Source organism: Thamnophis sirtalis, unplaced genomic scaffold, assembly GCF_051295495.1.
Source record: "Thamnophis sirtalis isolate CommonGarterSnake01/CBP01778 unplaced genomic scaffold, rThaSir2_p1.2 scaffold_5, whole genome shotgun sequence".
In the NCBI taxonomy this organism is placed as follows: Eukaryota; Metazoa; Chordata; class Lepidosauria; order Squamata; family Natricidae; genus Thamnophis; species Thamnophis sirtalis.
The window spans coordinates 84,373,603-84,395,635 of NW_028261385.1; the positions used below are offsets into that span (position 1 = coordinate 84,373,603).

Consider the following 22,033-nt stretch of genomic DNA (forward strand, 5'->3'; position numbering starts at 1 on the left):
TTAAATGTTGTACGCCATCTTTCAAAGTGTCATTTAATGACTTAGGAAATAATGGGTTCATCTATTCTTGCATTTTTTTGAAAGACTGAAAGCATGAAAAATACATAGAAACCTACAATGCATCAAGTTTAGATCAACATTTTTTTAATCCTGTGCCTATCAGATGTTTAGAACTACAAACCCCTCCTCAAACCAGTAGTGAAAAGGCCAGATACTTTTTTCCAAGGTCTATCGCAGACGAATTAAACTGAATGCATGAACAACAGTGAATACTGATTAAGATAATGAATTAGCTAATGATAATTTCAACAGTGAGATGCAGTTGCATGCACTTATTTTAAGCTAACCCCTGGAACTATCACAAGATTTTTCTGAAAATGTAAACTTCTAATTTACCTGTAGTTCTCCTCGAATATTTACTTTGCCAATGTTCTACCAGAAAAAAACAAATACTTACTAGCAGAGTAAGTGATCAGAGCTTCAAGTGTGGCTGTACAACTTCTAGAATTCCTTACTCCTGGGTATCACTAGTAAATTTTTTGGAGTTAGTGTTCGACTTAGAGAGCTACAAGTCTACCACCTCTTGTTATTTTCAATATTCTCCATTTATTGATTTGTGAATGAAGAACACCACATATAGTTGTACAGTAGCTTCAAATACTGAACTATTTGATTTCTTAATTCTAGGTGAGCATAACCATGACCTGAAACTATTTAATCTGAGATAAAATGTATTCTTAACATCAAGTTATTTAGCATTTACTTTAGAATTATTCCATATATTGTTAAAAGGAAGGAAGCTTTCTCTTCTACCTTCTCCCTCCCCCAATCAAGTTATGCTTTGATAGCTTTCTCAATGTGAAATAGTACATCATTTTAGAAAAAAAAACAGGTTCAGAGATCTAGGGAACCACAACATCCAGAGATTGACAGAGACTGCCTTGTTCATTTCCTTAATAGGAAAAGTTTAAAACTCACAAGATGTAAAGGTTAGTGGGGAAAACTTTTTATAAAACATTAAGTATTCATTTCAGTCATCACTGATAAATTGATGAAGAAAAATGACTAAGATTCCATGAGAGCACCAGTTCATATATGGAATGCTGAAAACAGCATTAAACCTTGACAAGTGCATTTCCTAAATCATATTAAACACATACATATTGCACATAAATATATCCGCCTTTGGCATCTTCTCTTCACTATAATTAAATAATAAATGCACTGAAACATGTAACAGCAGACATTCAGATTTTTTACTTTATGAAACCTGCATAATAAAATCAATATAAATATTCAATACCATGCAGACACAAAGACGACATGTACAAAACAAGTGGAAGCTGATGTCATTTAAGAAAAAAAGCAGAATTTTGTTACCATCCATCAATTTATAAATATAGAATAAGCATATTTATTTGGCTTTCATTCAGAACACAAGAGAATTACTTAAACCCGCTTTAGCAAAAGCTTAGCTTTTGTATTTGCTTTGTTCTCTACATACAACTGTGGTCAGTCATTAAGCAGTGTGACATCTGTGCTAACATACCAGCAACAGAGAAGATTCGCTGAGCACTAGTATGATTGGTGATACTTTACTAATTTTAAAATACTCCCCAGGATCATGTCCAATTCCAACTAAGTGACTTTTCTAAGCACAATGTTTTATAGCTATATTTAAATAGATAATGCCACATACAAGTATAATAAACATCCAAACATCCAATTTCTAGGAGCTGTTGAAAAGTGTGATAGAAGGAAGTAAGTTGGTACTATCTAAAGCAGTGTCAGCATGTGTCACTTGTTTGTAGTTTAGTATCTCAAAATAGAGAAGGGGTGACTGTCTCATTCTGCCCAATGCCAAAAGCAAGAACAAAAATGATAACGCTCTAACAAAAACTATCTTTGTGCTCTAACAAAAACTATTTTAAAACATTTCTCTTGCTTTATGGTTTTGAAAGCTCCAGTTAGCATTCTGACCGCACGTAATGATATTGTTTCTTACTATGAGCAAAATAGAGCCTCTGAGCCTGCCTAAGTTGAATAGATTTGAAAGCAAATTCTTTTCCCTCTTCATTCTACAGGCTGTAGTGTAAACTTACATTCACTTGCAATGGAGAGCAGCATGTGATTACGAAAAAAAGGATTATTTTCCCTTTACAAAAACTTTTCAAATAGTATTATGTGGCTGCAACCAGCCCATATTGAAAGGTCTTCAAAATGACATTAGGACATCATGTTCTTGCACACTGGTATAAAAAGGTTGACCAAAAAGAAACGAATGTAAACCAGGTTTGAGCTTTTCGGCAAAAGCCATTATTATGTTAAGATCGCCCTCTGCTGTTAAGTCCAGATCTATCTTCAAGTTACGAAGAGATTTAAAAGGCTTTTTTCCTTTTTGCCTGTAAGTTGAAGAATAAAGATGTGGTTAAGCAGAAAACTTTAAAACTATGTCAAGATGCAAACTAGCCAACCCCATTGTTTCCTTTGACTTTACAACTCACGTATCATCTTCGATGTATTTGATGAGAGTTAAGGCTTTTCTGTGAAGGACTAAGAGGAACTGTGCAAGGAACACACTCCTTAGAGACAATCCAGGTTTCAAATGAAAGACCTGTTAAGAATTGGCACACACACAAATTACATCCTGAAAAAATCTCCTTTAACTGGAGTGCTCCCCCATTTTCCTGCAAACACTACCTTTATTTATTTTTATTAAACTTATATGATTGCTGCAGACAATATTTTTTCAAAACTTATTTTGGACTACATCCCCAATAATTATGAAATTTTATTCCCAAATACCTGAAGAATTGCTCAGCCTTGCTTTATGTGCTCTAAATACATTACATATTTTCTAAAAAAAATAAGTTTTCAAGAAAAACTATGCAAAATGAATATTTAATCATCAATGTGCCGTATTATTAGTTTTAAGTAAACTGAAACAGAGTTACCTGATCTAAGAAAGCTTTTACTAAAGTATCTTGGTGCTGAACATCTTGGAAAACATTCCTGCAGAAATACAGAGGAACAAAATAAAGCATAAAAAGAGAAAATCCTGGAACACTGGGGACTATTTTTAACTTGCAAAAAAAGGCAAACAAGAGAGGACACAATAAAAATGGTTTTAAAAAAACCATGCACAATATGGAGAAAGAGGGGAAGAAATAATAATCTCTCTCAAATTACCAGGACCAGGAAACAAAATGTAGGGAGATTTAGGACAGACAAGGAAAACTGTTGTTCACATAGCAGAGAATAAACAGTTGGAATCCATTACAAGAAAAAGTGACAGCTATTAATTTGGAAAGCTTTTTTTTTAAAGGATTAGATAAATTCACAGAGAACAGATCTATCAGGGATTATTAGTCTTGAGAATCAAATATTGTCTGAAAACTGGGGACAAGGTGTCTGCAGTTCCAGAGGAACATTAGTAGAAGAGGACTACGTCTCCATTTATTTCACAGGCATCTTGTAGCTCACTGTGAGAAGCAAGATATTGAACCCAGGTTTAGCTTGACCTGATCTAGCTATTAACATGCAGAAGGAAGACAGAAACCGGACTTACCCTACCCCTCACTTCACAAAATGATCCTGCCCTGCTATCTCATTGGGACAGGGAGGTTGTTCTTGGGAGGGATGAGTAAGAAGGTCAGAAGTGATTGCCACAAGTATATACGTTTAGCAGGCTCACCAAAGGCCTGAACGCAATCCCAGCTACCAACAGACAGAGGAAATATTGAAAGGTTTCTGGAAGTGAACAATCATCTTAGTGACACCGCAAAGCCACCTATCACACTGTGCAAGAGAAAGCAATGGGAAACCCCGTCTACATTTTACCCCAAACCCTGTGCACAAGGTACAGGGAGCCCTCGACTTACAGCAGTTCATTTCGTGACCATTCAAAGTTCCAAGGCCATTTTTCACACCTATGACCACTGCAGCATCCCCAATTGGTCATGTTATCAAAGTGGTCATGTGATCAAAATATGAGCCAGCTTGGCACCTGGTTCATATTTACAACAGTCGCGGTGTCTCAGGGCCATGTGATCCCCTTCTGACATGCAAAGTCAATGGGGAAGCCAGATTCGTTTAACAACTGCATAACTAACTTAACAACTGCAGGGATTCACTTAAGAACTGCGGCACGAAAGGTTGTAAAATGGAGCAAAATTCACTTAACTGTCTCACTTAATAACAGAAAGTTTGGGCTCAATTGTGGTCGTAAGTCGAGGACTATCTGTATAGTGATTGAAACTATAGATTTAAATATAAAAAATGAATTATAACAAACACAGCAACCAGCATTAGAATTGAAATAAAGACAGCGAGATGATAGATAACTTCTTCCTTGATGATCAACTATTAACAGGATGGAGATAGGGAGGGAGAGAAGGAGGGAGACGGACAGACAGACTGACACAGGCATGTAAGCACACACACAAAAAGGATACAGATACTATATCTGAATGATGATGAACACCAACATAAAATGCACATCTATATTCAAATGTCTGCTCACTGTATTTACTCAAATGTATTAACTCACAACGGACAGTACCAAATAACATTTTGGTAAACTCCTCAAAAATACATACAAGTCAGGAGTAAAACTTTCATCCGTATAGATGATGGTATCTAGAGGCATTTCTTCATCCAAAGTAGCTCTCCAAAATGCTGTTAGTTCAGATCTCATGTACCGTCGTTGATTGTAAATATGTTCATGGCATGGAGGCATCTGTTTCACTGTGTTAACATCTACATCTATGTGCGTGGTAGGGTACGGGGCATACATCACTTGACGGAAAGGCAACACAAAGCTTCCAGTCACATCCTGCCACAATAAAATTTCAAAAATTAAAAATGCAAAATATCATTTTGAAACAATTGTCACTCTTTGTCAGTCTTAAAAGTAAGACTGTCCTTTAAAGTTTGACTTGTGTCCTGAAAATATTCAAGATTCTACTGTTTAAAATATGCATTGGTACTCAGAAATGAAATCTATTTCAATTCATTGGAATACAATTGCTAGTACTTGGATTTAAATAGCTGTTTCCCTATACATTAGTGAACAAAAAACATGTGTCTTCTGAGTAAAGATTACAGTATTAAATATAGAAAAGTTGAGCCAACTGAACTTTGCTGTTATTAAACTCCACCGACAGTCCCTTAGAAACCTTAGCTATCCTTAAATGACTGAAAATGTATGTGTCAAACTGGAAGTGACTTCATAGAAACTCACAATGTATAGATCACAATGAAACGTTGGAATTTCTTTCCAAGGATACACAGATCATGACTCTCCAATTGAATTCTTTGTGTGTCTACCTCAATAATGTTGGACAGCTTTTCAGTTACAACCATTACACAGTCCCTTGAGGCAATGATACAATCAGTCCTTCTTACCTCAGTCAGAAACATGGTTAGAATGGTAGTTTTACATTTCATTCATGCAATTATCTGGTTTATTCTGTTTATTTTTAATGTTACAACTTTTAGAAATGAAGCATAAGAGGTCAGAATCTAAAGTAAATGAATCTAGGAGTAGCTTTGTTCTTTGTAAGATCAGGGTAATAATGTAAGTAAATAATTAAAAATAGAAATAATTCCATCAATAATATTCTAACCTGTAGAGAAAGTGTTCTGCATATGAGAAGGAAAGGCAAAGATGTCAATTTTTTTCCCTTTAATCAAACGAACTCTAATGTACATTAAACTAAGAAAGCAGCAGGCTTTACTAATTAGATAACTGAATAATTTATGTCATTGAAAACTACGTTTTCTTGACTTTAGAAATCTACTTAAAAGGAAAAAGCAAGATGGAAGAGATCATCTAGAAAATAGTGTAACTTACAGAATTGTTTTGATTAGAAAAGGGGATTTCTAATTGCTTGGTTTTTAACAATACACATAGGTTTTGATTAGTATGAGTGATTCAATACTCGATTTAAGTGTAGAATATAAACTGATACCAGGTCACATTTAATGTGAGGGTAGCGCATACATGGTTGGGAATAGCACATGTATCCTTGCTTTTGGGGTTTTAGATGTTAATTGTTCCATGTGCAAAATGAAGAAAAGAAGGTTCAAGCTGAGGAAAGCTAAAAAAAGAAGAGGCTCATTTTGAAGAACTATACAAGAATATAGATGACACTTTGATTATGAGTCTATTCTCCAGCTTTTCTCCTTTATTCACTTTATTTATTTTAAATATTTGTAAAATCTATCTAGAAGGCCTTGTGGCAGGTTATAATGAAGATTTAAAGAAAGAGACAACCAATCTGTCTCGGTTGATAAAAGTATTTTGACAACCCTTAAAGACATTTTGTCAGTGTAAGTTTACCTTTAGGAACGATATTTAGAATTTGGTTTTTTATTTTGCTTTCTAAAACTACTTTGTGACTTCATTAAAATAAATTTAAATTGTAAGTATAGTTTTAATTTTTTATTATCATATTTAATTACCATATAAAATTTTACGTCTGGAAATTTTCATTACCCATATCGATCAAGCAGGAAACAATTAGCCTATTTTCCTCAGAAATATCGCCTCAGATAGTGTGAATCTGAATAATGCAACCATTTTGTGGGATTCATTATCCGCACTAATTGAGACCTTCCTGTATGCATGAAGAAAGAAAATATCTTACCTTCAGTAACCCTTGCACAAATAGACCTGACTCATACTTAAAAGATGTTTCATTTCTACAAAGGCGAGAACATTTTCGCTCTGCTGGCGTGAGAAAGAGGCACAGTGTCTGTACTATCTGTAAATAAATAAATAAACAAACAAATAAATAAATAAATAAATGTATATGTATATGTATATGTATATGTATATATGTATATATGTATATATGTATGTATGTATATATATGTATGTATGTATGTATGTATGTATGTATGTATGTATGTATGTATGTATGTATATATACTGAAATAATGTAGAAAAATTGTCAAGAATGTTTGCAGCATGACTACTATTAGGAGACAACCCAGGAGCAAAACACAGCACAGAGACTTAGACATTTAATAGTGGTTTAAATACAACATATACAGAAATATATGTGGTAGTAATTACCTGATAAGCAATCAATCTTCTTAACTCTACACGGAGAACTTAACAATGGATACTGGACATAAGGAGAGAGATATACAAGGAGAGAGATACACACTCTCATGGACTCCTTTATATAGACAGCTTTTTAAAGTGGCAATAACCCGGCTTCTTAAGCGGCTATACCTCTGCTGACTGACTCATCCTCATTTCATCATTTTAGGTTACAGCCTTACATTGGCTGGTCAGCTTTAAATCATCATTACCTTGACAAAATTTTTGTAGATTGACAGTTCTGTTGTACTTTTTATATAGGGCAGAATTACAGAAGTACAGAAAACCCCTGGATTTCCTAGAAAATTCCCTGAGGGCTAAAACACGTTAGTTTTCTTGATCAAACCTTAAAGTGTGGTTATTATGGGATAAATGTTTGCCATCTTGAGTTCTTGAATAAAAGCAAGATACAAATCAAACATATAAATAGTACTTGTATACAAATCTCATGCATGACTTTTCTGTATCCAGATCAGGAATTCTTGAATTTCAAACTTAAGACAAGATTTGGAAACGGCAGATGTTTATGGGTAAATTGAATAAATTGATATTAAAAATTTAGCTAAACAGATCTTTCCTTCACCCCCTAACTTCTTCCAAAGCACTAAATATTTCTGCAGACAAAATAAAATTATTGCTTCTATGATTTTAATTAAATCACCCTATTTGGGAAATAGTTTCCATCACTGTATAGAAGACACATACCTTATTAACTTTTTCTGCACTGCTTCCTATAACAACTGAGCAACCACAGGTTTGCAGATGTGAACTTATGGCCCTGAATATTAAGCAGAGGTTAAAAAAGTGATTTTTAAAAAAATTTACAAGTTGGAGCCAAGTTTACATATTTCAGAATCTTATTTTTTAAGTCTTTTAAAATAGTGCCCTTAATCTAAAATCTGAAAGTTCACACATACCCTATTCATATGCAAAACAAAACTTGAAAATACAATTTCAAGAGTACATATAAAGGTAGTCCTTGACTTACAACCGTCATTTAGTGACCATTTGAAATTACAATGGCATTGAAAAAAATGACACGACTGTTTTTCACACTTACAAACATTGCAGCATTCCCATGGTCATGTGACCAAAATTCAGGTACTCGGCAACTGACTCATATTTATGATGGTCATGTGATCCCGTTTTGCAACCTCCTGACAAGCAAAGGCAATGGGGAAGCCAGACTCACTTAACAAACATGATAGTAACTTGACTATTGCAGTGATTCACTTAACAATTGTGTCAAGAAAGATTGTAAAATGGGTCAAAACTCACTTAACAAATGCTTCACTTAGTAGTAAAAATTTAAGTCAAGGACTATCTATATAGAGCAGTGGTTTCCAACGTGGGGCCCATGCCTACAGGGGGGCAATTTGATTTTTAATGGGGGCAATTTGAACCTTGTTTAAACCAAGTTAATGGCATTTTAAGCTTCCTTCTTGTGAGTAGAGTTCACTTTTTGAGTAAAGTAAGAATTATATGTCACGGGTTGGGGGGGGAATCAGGATTTTAGAGATGCTTAGATGGGGCAGGGCCAAAAAAAAAGGATGGGAACCACTGATATAGAGGAAAGTTTGGATAAGAAAAAGAATGGCTAGCCATATTTTTAAAGAAGACCCATATTTCATTGAATACACTTCAGGTTCATAATATCCATGATCAAATCTCTTTTTTTTTAAAAAAGAAATTCTTTCATAAAGTTATCAATTACAACTATATTTTATAGTTATAATTTGAAGTAAGAATTCTAAAAACAAAAAGTATGAAAAATAAAATATCTTCTGAGCTCCTGCTTGTTGCACAATGAAGCTTTATCAGAAGTACATTAGACGTTAACCTGAAGCTTTTCATTTCTGGGGAGTGGTGGGGGTTCCCCCAGAGAAAGCAAGTGTGAAAGAAGAAAACTGCAAACCCACTTTAGTTGTTATTCCTTCTCTTCACAAATGGCATTTAGTGTATCCCCTTTAAATTTCATCATACCTGTTTCCATGCAGATAGTCCTCAACTTATGACTTATCACTTAGTGATGTTCGAAGTTCTGACAGATCTACCTGGGGGTTACTTATATCCCAGATTCGAAAGTCTTATGGTCTCGCCCCATCCCCCTGGTCACAGGACTGCTCTTAGAAGTTTGGCAACAGGGTCACATGACATTTTGATATTTTTGACCAAAACCAACATTTACTTCTGGTTTTTGGCAAAATACACCCATAGCAATTTATTCACTCACTTACTGACTGTGGCAATTCACTTAATGACCTCCACAAAAAGGTTGTAAAAATGTCATGAGTTACAACCATAATAGGCAGGCTTCATTATGGTCATAACTCAAGAACTACCTGTATTTGTAAGGCTTTTGTGCTTTAAAAAATTATCAATTTTTCAACTGAAGTTTTCAAAAGAATTTAGGCTCTCTTTAAAAACCTGCTTTAACTTTCTGTAACAAAAACTAATCAATTTCTATCCCAACAAGTCCCCTATCTACGGGATCCACCATTAAATCTCCACTTTCAATGTGTTTTCACAAAAGTGTAATAAAAACAGAACATACTTAAGTAGGAAACTTTCGTGACAACTGTCACCAATGTCATCATCACTAAGCACAGTATCATGTATCTGGAATACAATGAAAAGAAGAATAAGGTTCAGTTATTATGAAAATCAGAGATATGAACATATCAAAACTGATTTTTATTTTTGAAAAAGCAAAGTCAGAGTTATTGACAGTATGAAATTATTATCCTTCCATCTCCAACACTATCCAATACAACTGACGAGGCTTCCAAGATAGGAAGCGAAATGTCTTTTTCTTCTAAAAAAAAAAATTACTCCAGTTGCCTTTTCAAAAATAAAAACCACTTCTGATACAACCTAGATGCCTGAAAATATTCATAAACACCTATATAAAGATATTTGATGACAATGAAAAATTTAAAGACCCCAACATCTTCCAAAAAATTCTCATAGCAATAGCAATAACATTTACACTTATCTATAGTGCTTTACAGCCCTCTCTAAATGATTTACAGAGTCAGCCTACTGCCCCCAACAATCTGTGTCATTTTACTGACCTCGGAAGGATGGAAGGCTGAGTCAGCCTTGAGCCAGTCAGGATTGAACTCCAGGCAGTGAGCAGAGTTAGCCTGCAATACTGCATTCTAACCAATGTGCCATCACGGCTCATAGAAAGTTAAAAAAATAATACACTGCAGTCAGCCTCAATAAGTATTTCTGCCAGCGTTAAGGAGCGTACAAATTTCTTATTCAAGGCAATTTTTAGTTTCTGTCTATCAAATGTGATGTTTTAACCCAGGTTGTCAAACTTGATTTCATTGAGCGCCATATCAGTGTTGTTTGACCTGGGGGGGGGGGGCAAGGGGGCCAGGGACAGCTCAACGTCACTCATGTCAGGGGCATCTGTGGTGGCCAAGTGCTAAGGCAGGACTTCCCTCAGATCCTCCCTACCTCTCATTATATTTCCCTTCCTTCCCTTCTTTTTCTTCCCCTCTTCATTCTCCTTTCTTCTTCCTTCCCTTCTTTCTTCTTCCTTACTCTCTTCCTAGCTTTCTTTGTCTTTCCTTTTTCCCTTTCTCCTTTCCTGTCCTCCCTTTGATGCTCAAATGCAAAAGGGAAAACATTTCTCCTTTTGTTTTGTTTTGTTTTTAGTTTGTTTGGCTAGCCCGCCGAAAGCAAAAATGGAGCTCAGGAGGACAGCCACAATGGCCTTCTGCAGCTTTCTGCCAGAAAAAAATGGATCTCCCCGAGCTCTGTTTTCACTGGCAGAGGGCTGCAGGAGGCCATTGCGGCCAAAAACGGGACCCCGGGGTTGCTGCACAAATGGCCTCCCCATTTTTGCTGGCAGAAGCACCACGGGCCAGCCCTGCATGCCAGGTCTAAGAACCCTGCAGGCTCCATCTGGCCCGTGAGCCTTTAATTTGACACTTCTGTTCTAACCCTTTCTCACCAACACATGATAAAACTGGACATCTGTGGTCAAATGTAGATTGATTGCCAGGAGGGAGGTGATGCATTCCAGGAAACCAAGAAACAGCAAAGTTTAATTTGGTTGTGAGGAAGAAGATCAAGACAGCTTCTCTTTAGGAGTTCTTAAGAGTGTATCTTTAATGATGCAGATAGCTTTAGTTTGGCAAGATTTCTCTCTACGGGTGTGGAATAATGAAAGAAACTGCTTAGAAGAAATTCAGGATGTTTTACTTAGTTTTTTGGAGTCTGACATGATATTCACATGTTCAAAGGCAGACTAAAAGTGGCAGCTACCGTGTTTCCCCGAAAATAAGACAGGGTCTTATTTTCTTTTGACCTCTGAAATAAGTGCTTGGCCTTATTTTTGGGGAGGTCTTATTATTTTTGAGGTGCAGAAGGCAGCGACTGTGGTTACCTCATGGCTGCTGCTGTGTTGCAATATTTTCAGGAAGGGTTTATTTTCGGGGAAACAGGGTAGTTATATTCAAAAAGACAAAAAACAAAGCGGTGGAGGTTGCATCAATGCACTCTTCTTGGCAGAGTAAAGTGTCTGCTGTTGCCTTTTTTCAATGTTTTAAAATTTCCAATATAGTTAATATACTTGGAATTCTCAAGAGGTCCACCACCAAAGGATTAACCAGGTTTGACCTGGCCTAGTTTCAGAGATAGTCAGCCACCTGCTGGGACTTTAAAGTACATGCTTCGGCTTTACATCTGTACATCTTACATTTCTAAGCAGCCAAAGGAATAAATTGTTCACCACACATTAATATTTGCCTAAATGGAATTCAAAATACAGGTAGTTCTTGACTTACAACCGATCAGTTAACGACCATTCAAAGTTACAATGACACGGAAAAAGATGACTTATGACTGTTTTTCACACTTACTACTTAGCCGCCCAGAGTCCCAATGGGAGTGAGCGGCATACAAATTTCATTAAACTTAACTAAACTAAACAACTGCTGCATCCCTGTGGTCATATGATCAAAATTCATATGCTTGGCAACTGGCATGTATTTTTGACAATTGCAGTGTCCTGGGATCAGGTGATTATCTTTTGTGACCTTCTGACAAGCAAAATTAATGGGGAAGACAAATTCATTTAACAACTGTTAATAATTGCAACAAACTGTGGCAAGAAAGGTTATAAAATGAGGCAAAATTCACTTAAGAAATGTTTTGCTTAATTGGGCTCAATTGTGGTCATTAGTCAAGGACTACCTGTGGTTAAAAAAAAACTAAGGAAGTCAGGTACTTCCTTTCATGCTCTGTGCACACGCATGTGTGTTGTCAAGTATACTTTTGACTCCTAGTGACTGCCTGGATTAGTTCCTGCAGGTTTTTTGGCTTTGCCTTCTTACCCTTGCTTTCTTCCTAGGTCTGAGAGGGAATGACTGGCACAAGGTGACCAAGATGGGACTAGAACTCACAGTCTCCTGATTTCTAGCTTCACGTCTTAACTGCTACATCAAATTGGCTCTCTTCCTTTCACATAAAGATTTACATCTATTTCTTCTGATTTCTGACTCTCTTTAGCACAGGAGAAGATAACAACATTACAACCACATTTTTTTTTATTCCCTTTACACTGTTTCCCTTTACACTTCTTCCCCACCACATTTCACAAGTTTTCTTTTCTTAGTTTTAATGTTTTTTTTCTTTGTATGTTATACTTGGATAAGCCAATATAAAACATTTAAATTCAAAGACTTACATCTATTTCTTCTGGAACACTGTGTGATTTCATAGATGATAGGAGTTCCATCACAGGAATTACCTCCCCTGTCAGCATTGGAATGATACTCTGGCCCTGTACAGTAAATCAATTTTTTATTAAATAAAACAAAATTGTAACAAAATTGTAAGAAAAGACTATTTAACGACAAAAAGGTTTTTGAAGGAAAAAAAGAGAGAAATTAAAAGTAATTTTGAAAAAAATATTTTTTAGATTTATTCTAAAATCATCAAAGAAATAGGAAATCAAGAGTGAAAATGTGTACATTTTTAAATCAGGGGGTTAAAATTGAACTTATATAATGTAATCTGATCTAGGATGGAAGCAAGCTAAAAATGAAATGAATATAGAATTGTACTTTATAATTAAGAGATTACAAAAGGAAATCTTTCGTGCTTCATTTCTTATTCAATATAATGTAATAAATCTCAACTATGTATAACCTAACATTCATGCATATTGGCAATTCTTTTTCTGATAGATGAATGATGTAGAGAAATCTTTTGACAAATTGTTCTACTTTGTTAGGAAATGACCACTCTTAAAGACACTCCCAATTCATCTTAACTGTTTTTGTGGAATAAAAATATTTAAATATTTAGATTTCCACTTTCTATGTGGTTTAACATAATTTAACTTCATATGGCTTTTCTGGAGCACATAACCAGACATGTCACTAAGGCAAAATCATAGAACTGTGTCTCCCTAACTTTGGCTGTGCTATGGGAGGGAATTCATTGGAGAAAGGTAATCTTTGAGTTACCAACAGGTAATCTTTGAGTTACCAATGTAATGGAACCTGCCAATTACATTCGTAACCCAAGGATTCGTAGGATCAATCACGTAATTTGAATGTGATCACTCCCTGCTTTTGCCCATGCATTTGCTAATCGAATGTGTGAATCATTCAGTGAATGAGGTATCTCAGGGTAAGGAAGGCCATGGGGGGCTTGGTGCTTTTGACAACCTTAAGGCCTCCCTCGACCCACCGAGATATCTCAGGATTTCCCCCAATCCTGCCTGATTGGGTCACTTACTTTATGTCCCAGGCTCTGTTGTCATCAGCAAAGGACTTGAAGAAAGGACTTTGCCGCTGTAAATGGAGGCCCAGAGGGATACATGCACCCCTCCCGGGCTCCATTCTCGGCGGCAACGACTTTTTACAGAGACAGCCAAAGGCTTTGCAAATGGAGGGAAGGCTTTGGTACTTCAGGCCTTCCCTCCATTTACAAAGCCTTTTGCCACAGATCTCATCCAGACCTCCATTTGCAGAGAACAGATGCCTAAAGTACCGTGAGATCACATAAGTTCTTGTGGTACTTTAAGACTCCATTTTCTGCAAACACACCAAAGACTGAAGACTGAAGCAGGCCAAGAAACTGTCCTAGTGCCTGTGGAGATGCAGCGGGGCCGGGGGGGGGGGGAGCAGGGAGGGGAATAGACAGGGTGAATGTTACAGTGTCTATGGGGTCGTTCATAAGGGTAAATGACTGCCATGGTGTTGCAATATTTGTAACTTCGGGAGTATGTCAAAAATACTTGGTGTTATGTTGTAACTTTGAAAGGCCGCTAAGTGAAACTCAAGGATTGACTGTATGAAAAGTTAGTGGTAAAAGGAAACCAGGCCACCAAATAGGTGGACACAATCAAAGCTGACACCAGGCAGAGCATAGAAAAACTCAAAAAAAAAAAAAAAAAAACCAGTGCAAGATCAGAAGATGTGGAGAGAGAGAAAGACAGACTTGGCCCATAGAATTGGCAAGAGTCAAGAGTTGACTGAATAGATAACATCATCATCATTGCATTTCTACCCACTATTCAGAAAAAAATATGTGTGAGTGTATGTGTGTGTGTGTATGCATATTTTATTCTCAGCATTTTGCTATATGTGTTTTTCTTACTTGATCTTCCACTCTTTCTGCACCTTCCATAATAGACTTCTGGAAATGTTGTCTTTCCTAAAATAGAAAACATTTATTTACAAACAATAAAGACTTTTGACTTTTTACAAACAAATTTTGACCTAAATGTGGTTCTATTTAAAAAATCAAACTTATCATTGTATTCAAACCCAATGACAATAAAATAAAATTATGCATGATAAACCAAACAGAGATATGTTTTTAGACTCTTGCACAGGCATAAAATTCAAGGGAAATTATGATCTATTCAGATTTTTTTCTCCAATCTATTCCTTTCTATCAAATTGTTAGCAATCAGAAACAGGATACTACCATTTATCCTACTGGAGCATAACAACAAAGTGCAAGAATGTTTCACTTTGCATAACATTTGAATTATATTTGAACACAGAATTATTAGAATCCAAAATCATCTCAGAATTATTTTGCGAACATTTCCCTTGAAGTACATTTTATTTTATTCATTTCATGAATACTGTGTTTCCCCGAAATTACGACATGTCCTCATAATACAGTCATGCCACATTTTTCGGGTGGGCAAAAATATAACAACCCCCCCCCACATATAAGCCCCCTGGACAACCCACCTCTGGCTAGATAGAGCGCCGCTCACCAACCTAGCGGTATCTCGAAGGTGCGAAGCCACGGGAACCTGGGGGGAGACAAAGGTGATCGTGTTGCTTGGTGCCTTCGAGATACCGCTAGGTTGGTGAGCAGCGCTGTGCCCAGCTGAAGAGTGGGGTTGCTGGGCGGCTGCTCTCTTGCAAGCAGGCTCCCAAAGAGCCAGGCACAGCCTCATGGGCAAATGGCTGTGTTGCGCTGTCGCAGCAGCGCAACACAACAGCCTTGAAGCGACTACGCTCATGAGCAGCCACCCGGCAAACCCCCTTTGCAGCCGCTAGGAGTATCACCAAGCCACATGAGCACCTATTCGCCACCCCCCGGCGCCCATGGCTTGGCGCCTTCCAAATGCCAGTGAATGGTGCTCTGCACGGCTGGAGAGGGGGATTGCGCAAGCGGCTGTTCCGCTCTTGCTCACCCACCTCCCAACGCATGGCCCATCTCTCATTACAGAGCCAGGGCACCTCCGCTGCTGCCGCCATACCACCCTGACTTTTTCCACGGCTTCCAACTTGAGATTTCTGGCAGTGGCCGCTCTGGGCGCACGCTCTATGGTTGTACGCTCTGCAGGCAGCTGGCCCACAACCATAGAGCATGCACCCAGAGCGGTGACTGGCGAAAGACTCGGGTTGGAAGCCACAGAAAAAGCCAGGCTGGGATGGCGGCAGCGACGGAGGTGCCCTGGCTCCGTAATGAGAGCTGGGCCATGCATCCTGAGGCTGGGAGGGGGGTGAGTGAGAGCAGAACAGCCGCTCATGCAACCCCCCCCCCTCCACTCCAGCCGTGCAGAGCGTCATTCACTGGCATTTGGAAGGCGCCAAGCTGCAGGAGCCGGGTGGCGGCGAACAGGCGTTCACGTGGCTAGGTGATACCCCTAGGTCAGTGAATGGCGTTGTGCCTGGCTGCAAAGGGGGTTTGCCAGATGGCTGCTCATGAGCGTGGTCGCTTCATAGCCATTCGCCTATGAGGCTGTGCCCAGCTATTTGGGAGCCCGCTCGCAAGAGAGCAGCTGCCCGGCAACCCCAAAACAATAAACCCTCCCCCCATAATAAACCCCAAGCCATATTTTGTAGGTAAAAAGAAAATAAGACCCTGTCGTATTTTCAGGGAAACACGGTACTTTAAAAATAAATAATCTATGTTAAAATCAGGGACTACAAATGTTTTTCATAATTAACAATCTAATGAATCCTACATGAAAAAAGCCAGTGAGATTCTTTTAAAATTACTATACATTATTGGATAAATGGTTATGCCATATGATCAGTTAGGAAGAAAACACTGGATAACCTTCCAGATGTTCTGCGCCATTAACAACCTATTTTATTCATATCCCACCTTTCATTCAGAAATGAATGCTGCTATTTTTTCTAATGTCAAGCCAGTGAAGTAGGTGAAAAAGTACATTTCTGTGGCTTGGAGTGATCCACAGCCTTAGTTTCCCTGCTGCTAGACCAACACATTAACTGCCATACTAATTTTCATGTTTAGTGGGTTTTAGAAAAGTTCTAATCCAAAATATCTGATCAGAACCAATTTAGCTCTTTTCTAACAGGAAGACATTTTTTATTGGCTATTAGAAACTATATATATTTCTGAGCAAGTTTGCATCACATGGTCCATATTAGGTAGTTGCATGTAATGAACTTCTATTACTTTTTTTCAGAATTACTGTATATGTCATTTTTAATCAATTAATACCAATTGCAACTCTGGGCAGCCAATATAGCCTTATAATTAGTATAAAATCAAGTAAAATAAAAATAGAAATAATGAAAAATGAGACAATTAAGACTAGTCCATAATACTACAGAACAGTGAGCTATGAATTCTTAAATATGTCCTGAAGGTTTATTATTTCAGCTTCTGAAACCCTGAATTGGTTTCACGTTAATCATTCTTGAATAAATCTATGTAAGTTAAAATTAGAATCTCTCTTAAATCAATCTAAGCTCCTAGTGGTTTCCTGAACATGGTTTATTAATGCATTTTTCCAGTATACCATTCAGTCCTGAAATTTCCTGCTTATCTTCCACTAATTCCTAAACAGATCTGAACTGGCTTACGTTTATGAGAACAGCCAAGGTCAGCTGAATGCTAATGAAATTGATTATGATAAACAAGTTTCACTGGTTTCACTCGTTTTGCCAAAGTATGACTAAATCTGGACTCATAAACATAAAAATGTTTATTTTTAAAATGGAGGATATCAGAACACCAATGACAAGATAAAAGCTTCAGTCTTGTCTTGTTTGCCATGTGTTAGAACTTGTGATATTTAACATTGAGAAGAGACAGATCTTCTGACCTAAATTGTTTAACAAGTAGAAATATTACAATGTATTAGAAGTAATTTCAATTAAAAAAAAACAACCTACCTTATGCATCCATATTCTTCCTTTCCTTATAATGTGTGTCAATCTGTCAACACAAACTCTGTGCAGGGGAAGGTAGAAACTAAGCTCACTCTGTGGAAGTATTATTGATAATCCGTATGTACTTCGGTCCCCATTCCAATTTCCATCAAAAATTAAGGACACAATAATGACTCCTTTCTCAGATAAAACAAAAAACTTCACATCTATTGCGCCACTCTCTGCATTTCGAAGTATTTCTCCATTGAGCGTATGATTTGCAAGGAATGTTATTTCTCCATCACTGAGAAGCTGTTGCTCTGTTTTTGGAGCCCAAATATGTCTGACTCTGGGACCAAGAATATTATCCCAATATGCAAATGTGGCAGCTAATAAAGGGGATTCTCCACTTAGTGCAATTTCTGTCTTGGCAACAGCAGGAGAAGGAGGAGGACAGAGAGCAGACATGATGATCTCAGCAGTCACATTATTGAAACCTAAAAAGCATATGCTGCAAAATAAGCAAAACAAAAATGTTTATACAAAGCATTTTGATGCTCTAAATCTTGAAGTGCAATTTTTAGCAGAAATAATTGTGTAGATAGCAAAGTTCATAATAAACTACTACATGAGATCCTTACTCTACTTCTAGGCGTTACAAATGTCCAGTCTGCAGATTTCCAAAAAAAGCAAGTTTAATCCTTACTTAGTGACTGTCACGCTCAGCTACTATTTAGTTATGATGATTCTGAAAAAATACATTTATGAACAATATCTGCATTTATAATCTTTGCAGCATTCCCCAATCATGATCACCATTACAGTTAGTATATATTGTTCTGTTCCTGACTGTTTCCTGCTCCATCCACTAGAGTGGAAAGTTTGGAGAGAAAGGGATTATAGGAGAGTAAGCAGGCACACAAATGGGAAATGCATATCAAAAGCAATGCTGTAGTGGTAACATCAACAGATGTAGCATGTTACACAAAATACTTGGTATAGTCCACATTCTATACCTGCTTATTCTCTTGTAATCCCTTTTTCTCCAATCTTTTCACTCGCAGGGAGTGGGGGGAATGGGTTAGGTACAAAAGAGACTATTTACAGAAATCACTTGATTTTTCCTCCCACCGCTGGAACTGAGAAAATGCTTAAACAACTGAGAGATTCTTAATATGCATAGCACTGCTTTGTCTCAAACAAAAATCAGTGGTGGTATAATAATAATTCATCTTATCAAACTATTGGAAAAAGTTTATTTAGAAACTCAATGTGAGGCAACTAATTAAAAAAAACATGAAATTGAAAGAGAATTTCAATATTTCAATAGTAATTACATAACAATTGTAAAACGATCTTCTCCCATTTTGTTTCTATTTGGGGTAAAAGCAGAGCATTTCCACTAATTTCCTTCTATGGTGCAAGCCCAAGAAAACCTGACTAAGGAAGTTTCGTAAGAAAATAGAAGCCTGGCTTACTCAATATGTCTCAGTTCAAGGTTGAGTTTCACCTACTTAAGTAATCACATATTTGTAGAGAAATCTGGTATTCCATCTAAAATATGTCCCCTCCAAAAATATTACTATTACATTGAAAGTAGTCTTTGGTGGCAAAGAGGGCTACCAGATCAGTAGGATGACAGAAATGTGATACAGACACAGAAAACTCTCTTAGCTGCATTAGGTGGCAGACAGAATTTTACAGTCCAAATTTGGTAACTCCAAGAAGTCACTGGAATTTGTTTATAACTTTTTTTAAAAAAATCGCAAGACAATATGTGTCTATGTCAACGAACATTGCAAAACAAGCTGAAGAGACAAGCTATCAACACGCTTTGAACTGGGGATTATAAAAACAATTAGAATAATACAAACATTAAAATATACAGCAAACTCAAATAAATTATATTTAACACAATATGTCACTAGAGTCCTGCTAATAGAAACTGCATTTTTATTAATATAAAATATATTGTAAAATGCTATATGTCTTAAATATATATGTATATATAACCTCAGGTGAACACACAAATTCAGGGTACAGTGTCAACTTTGAATCCTCACACAATTTGAGAGGGGCAGAAATATATATGTATGTATGTGTTTGTGTGTTTGTATGTATGTATGTATGTATATGTGTGTGTGTATATATATGTATGTATATAGCCTTTATTTATTTATCAGCACAAATACTATATATATATATGTTATATTTTATGCTGATAAACAAATAAAGGGAGACTAGTATAGATCTATTTCAAGCTATTTAGCTCTCATCAGCTAGCCACACCCTTGTTGGGAATCGAACCTATATATATATATATATATGTATGTATGTATGTATGTATGTATGTATGTATGTATGTATATATATATATATATATATATATATATATATATATATATATATATATATATATATATATGTATATATATATATATATATATATATATATATATATATATATATGTATATATATATGTATATATATATATATGTGTATATATATATGTGTATATATATGTGTATATATATGTGTATATATATATGTATATATATATGTATATATATATATGTATATATATGTATATATATGTGTATATATATATATGTGTATATATATATGTATATATATGTATATATATGTATATATATGTATATATATGTATATATATGTATATATATGTATATGATGTATATGTATATGTATATGTATATATATATATACACATACATATATATGTATTTGAAAGCCTTGATTTCAATATATGTTGTATGTGTGTGTGTGTGTGTATGTATGTATGTGTGTGTATGTGTATATATATATATATATATTCAATATATTCATATTCATACACATATACATACATGCATGCATACATACATATATATACACACACATACATGCATACATATAAATATGCCAGCCAATGTCCAAAGATGTCTCCGTGGTCATGTGGCCGGCATGACTCAATGCCAAAGGCGCATGGAACGCTGTTACCTTCCCACCAAATGTGGTTCCTATTTTTCTACTCTCTCAATTTGTGCATTCAGCCTGTGATTTTGGACTAATGCTACAATGCAATTATCAATAATTATAATGGAAAAAATCTGTTGTACCTCTGATTCTTGTGTATATCTCCTTTCCACAAGTGCCATAATTATAAGCATCTAAATCTAATTTGACTTGGATATGGGAATAGATTTTTTACGTGCTTTCAAACTGCTAAGGTTGGCAGAAGCTGGGACAAATAATGGGAGCTCACTCCATTATGCGACGCTAGGGATTCCAACAGCCAAACTGATATTGTTTGACAAGCTCAGCATCTTATCCACTGAGCCACAGCGTCCTTCCATATTTATGTATAAAACCAATTTCGTTGTATTTAAGTACAATGACAATAAAGATTATACTTATTTATATTAATGTTGGGTCCTCTAGACCTCTTTTCTCTTCCTCCCAAGAAACCCAAGTTTGCAATTAACTTCAGATCCAAAAAGAGACCAGCCAATTTTCTCAGACCAAATAGCTTTTTCATGGAAACCAGAAAGAAATCTTTGTGAGTTGGACTCCAGTTATCATCTCTGCCAGCTTTAGTTACCACTGCTGCATTTCCTTCCTATTATGTTGGAGATATTATATTTTCTCCCCTAATTTCCCATCCCATATTTACTTCTGAAACACAGCAAGCCAGCAAAACCAGTCAGACACCGTCACTTTAAGGGTTATCTCTCCCCGCCCCCCATCTCTTTTAGTCATTTATTTGGTGCTCAGACAGATCGTTCCTATAAGATGTTCAGTCGGTTCAATAAGTTGAAGGAAAGCCCCTCGAGCGCCAGTTATTACACTGGGAAACGACCACTCAATCTCAAAAGGAGACCCGAACTCGGCTTCTAGGGCAAAGCAGTCAGACGAAGGTGCGATACCCGCTCCCATCATCATCATCATCATCGTCGTCGCCGTCACCTACTTACCTGGGCGCGTAACTGTCCGAAGCCCGCCAAGAAACCACGTTATCCCTCTCCTCCCTTTACTAGCCATTCCCGATTATAAACACAACCAACCCATCGGCGCGCATGCGTCTTTCGGACGGCTCTGAACTTTCACGCCGACGAACTCCCATCCACTCCGAGGAAGAGGCGGGGGGGGGGGAGGAGAGTTGAAGTGACGTAAGGGTCGAAGTCTTTTTTTTTTAAGCACTGTAGTGAGAATTCAGCCTAGAGGTAAGAATGGCAGAGAGTGAATGTGTAGCCGTCTAACTACGGCTCTTTGTCGGCATAAGAAATGCAGCCCTGTAAA

At 36.7% G+C, this 22,033-nt stretch overlaps 1 protein-coding gene across 1 annotated transcript; it reads right to left on the reverse strand.

Annotated features, from left to right (window-relative positions):
- Positions 1-1,234: 1,234 nt before the first annotated feature.
- C9orf72 (C9orf72-SMCR8 complex subunit) lies at positions 1,235-21,854 on the reverse strand. Its single transcript, XM_014054754.2, has 11 exons — positions 21,709-21,854; positions 17,758-18,244; positions 14,738-14,794; positions 12,816-12,911; positions 9,666-9,730; positions 7,817-7,889; positions 6,651-6,767; positions 4,599-4,834; positions 2,955-3,012; positions 2,505-2,614; positions 1,235-2,402 (listed from the first exon to the last, which is right to left on the reverse strand). Exons 2-11 carry the CDS (start codon positions 18,199-18,201, stop codon positions 2,216-2,218), a joined length of 1,443 nt encoding a protein of 480 aa, XP_013910229.2. The 5' UTR covers positions 18,202-18,244; positions 21,709-21,854; the 3' UTR covers positions 1,235-2,215.
- Between the last annotated feature and the right edge of the window lie 179 nt (positions 21,855-22,033).

What these genes read in the sequence shown, in the direction of transcription:
- C9orf72 (XM_014054754.2), bottom strand. Translation starts at nt 18,201, where the DNA reads ATGTCTGCTCTCTGTCCTCCTCCTTCTCCTGCTGTTGCCAAGACAGAA. An exon ending in CACGAAAGTTTCCTACTTAA is followed by an intron (nt 7,890 to 9,665) that starts GTATGTTCTGTT and finishes CTTAATATTCAG; the next exon opens with GGCCATAAGTTCACATCTGC. An exon ending in AAATACATCGAAGATGATAC is followed by an intron (nt 2,403 to 2,504) that starts GTGAGTTGTAAA and finishes TTCAACTTACAG; the next exon opens with GCAAAAAGGAAAAAAGCCTT.